Below are 2,814 nucleotides of genomic sequence, written 5' to 3'. Positions count from 1 at the left end.
CTATCTATCTATCTATCTATCTATCTATCTATCTATCTATCTATCTATCTATCTATCTATCTATCTATCTATCTATCTATCTATCTATCTATCTATCTATCTATCTATCTATCTATCTATCTATCTATCTATCTATCTATCTATCTATCCATCCATCCATCCATTAGCATAGGAACCCAACAAGGAGTCAGAGATTGGAAAGACTTGTAGAATTGCTGGCAACTGAAAATATGTGCGTATTTAAACTCTAAATTATCGATTAAAATGTAAAGTAAAGAATGACATGTCAATAAACACCTGCATTTTATTCACTAAATCCTAATTTTGTATGAACCACAAAATTTGACATTTACTCAATTGAACCTTTACACAACAAATATCTTTACACCATGCAAGGGAATATTTTTTAAAATATTCTAGTAAAGAAAACTTTGGGAAACCAGTCAGGCGTTTAGTTGATTTTGATGTTAAGTGTTGTTTAAAAAAAGTGTCCTCTTCAATGAGGTGCTACAGCATGGATGGATTTATGGGAGTAGCACAGTTATCTTGTCTTTGTTGGGTTCTTTTATGATGAATTTCAAATAATCTAAGATAGACTGTGGGAAAATAGTGACTACCTGAGCATGAGATGCTGATTATGAGTGTTAAAGATGAAGACTGACCGGGGAACCAAGGCTGTGGCCCAGCTCATGTGCCATGGTCAGTTGGACTTGTCGTGGAGGCAGGAACTGTCCGTAGTTCTGAATCGTTATCAGGCCTGTGTTCAGGGTGGACATGCGGCCATTACGGAGGGTGGTATACTGTGAACATATTCCTCCCCAGTTACCTGAAGGGAACAACGAAGAAGAATGATGGTTGGTCACAATTTTCTGTGTCACTGATAGCTCAGAAATCCCTGATGACAATGCACAAACACTTACAAAACTGTGACAATATTAATGCAAACTCTATAAAGCCAATTCAGCTAAAGCACTGTAAGCACACAGCTGGGAGTCACTTGCAGTGTGAAGTGGTTGAGTAAGCTCTTAAACTTGTAGAAATACCCTTACGTCGTCATCCTCTGAGGCCCCAGTTATGGGGAGCCATGCACAAACTGTCCAACAAACCTGATAAACCTTTGTTTTATATAACAGCTTGCAGAGTCATTTAGTCTATAATGTTTTTTTTTTATTTTGACTTTAGGTGATACTGGATGTTTGTCCTGTAGTTGCAAACTGCTGGCAAATTCATATGAATGGATGGCAGAGTTATGCAATCATCTTTTAACCAAGGTGACTGATCATATTGCATATCTAGTTAATGTTACCAGTACAGGATTATCCACAGAAGTTATGGCAGACTTTCTTATGATTAATCATATATGGATAAAATAGTTTGATGTCAGATTTCAAATCTTTACAGCTTCTTGCACATTAAAATAAACATATGTGACCACCAAGTCCTTCAACAAGTGCCTTATTCACATATCCAAAATATGTCTCACCTCTTAGTGGTTCTCTTTATTTTTGTGTCTGTGTGCGGTTCAGTGTGGAGGTATCAGCTGCACTCACGTGAGTTATTTAACACCTCTCAATCAGTGTGGTCTGTTACACTATTTTAGGAAGTGGGGGTGAGGGGTATGTTGCAGAGAGTCAATATTATTTCAGAGAAACGTTGAGTTCACCACGTGTAACTGAGGACTGTGGGAACCAGTTGCAATCATATGGATTTCTTACCAGCATGTTGTTTGTCACACAGTAAACACAGGAGTGACGTCAAGAAAATGGTCATGGACAATGCAAGGTTAAACAAAAATAACAAGCCCCTTATCTATGTTGCTGTAAAAACAAGGAGGGTACTGCAGCAAGCAAGAAGACTACATTACTGTCATGATGTGAAGGACACTGTCAGTGACATTGCTGTAAAATGCAAGTGTTTCAATTCCTGGTACTCGATATGACAAGAGGTTCATGAGGGTCACTGAGACTGTTAAACTTTAGGGGGATAAAAAAGATAAATGTGCACAATCACTTGTGATCTTTATGGCTAAGAAATAAACTTTTTGAAGAACTCCGTTGGTAATGTTTAGCAAGAATTCTGGCTGCAGTTTTTTTCACATTTTGTTTTTGACCCAAAGCACATCCCTGGACTATTCAAGGAGGTGGGTTTCTTAGAAAGAAGGGTTGGAAGCCAATGCTGTGGATTTTGGCAGGATGAGCAGCAAAGGGTTGTGATTTTGTCTGCTTCTCCTTTTTGTGTTCACCATAAAAAGAAGCCATACTCAAAGTCCCCTATTATTAGCTTGCTAGATAAACACAGTCCCCTGGCACAAACAGTCATCTGGATCACTTGCACTAAACACACCTATCAGATGAAAACATGCATTTACAGTATGTTGTGTTTATGTACTCATACTTACTGGGAAAAAAAGACTGGCAGTCACAGTCTCTCAATATAGCAGGCAAACAAACAGAGGTACACACATATACAGGAAGGACTACATATGACGATAACATTCATAGTTTAATATGAACTAACAATAGTAAAAAATGTTTTCAGGATACATAAGTGGAGGACGTTAGCATGCCTAAACTCCTATTAATAACAAAAACAGGCAAAGCAAGCTATAATTATTCAGTACCTTGAGTTCTCACGACTGTGCTAACTTGAAAGGCACCTAAAATACCTACAGTAAATAACAGAACTTCATCTATTGCCTTTCTATTATAGTCAACAGTTCATTGAACTGTCCAGTACAAATTTGAATAGGATTTATTCCTTCCTTCCCTCCATCCATCCATCCATCCATCCATCCATCCATCCATCCATCCATCC

The 2,814-nt window shown here is 37.9% G+C and overlaps 1 protein-coding gene across 1 annotated transcript in view; it reads right to left on the bottom strand.

The window, feature by feature from the left end:
- Positions 1 to 2,814, bottom strand: part of si:ch1073-396h14.1 (disintegrin and metalloproteinase domain-containing protein 10) — a 44,512-nt gene that overhangs the window by 12,488 nt on the left and 29,210 nt on the right. Inside the window, exon 7 of the mRNA XM_037674253.1 lies at positions 663 to 826. Within this exon, the coding sequence (XP_037530181.1) occupies positions 663 to 826 (164 nt within the window). The remainder of the gene's footprint in view (positions 1 to 662; positions 827 to 2,814) is intronic.

Source organism: Nematolebias whitei, chromosome 3 (genome assembly GCF_014905685.2).
Source record: "Nematolebias whitei isolate Nwh7 chromosome 3, NemWhi1, whole genome shotgun sequence".
NCBI lineage: Eukaryota > Metazoa > Chordata > Actinopteri > Cyprinodontiformes > Rivulidae > Nematolebias > Nematolebias whitei.
The sequence above is the reverse complement of the archived record's forward strand: the minus strand, read 5'-3'. Positions and strand labels throughout refer to the sequence as shown.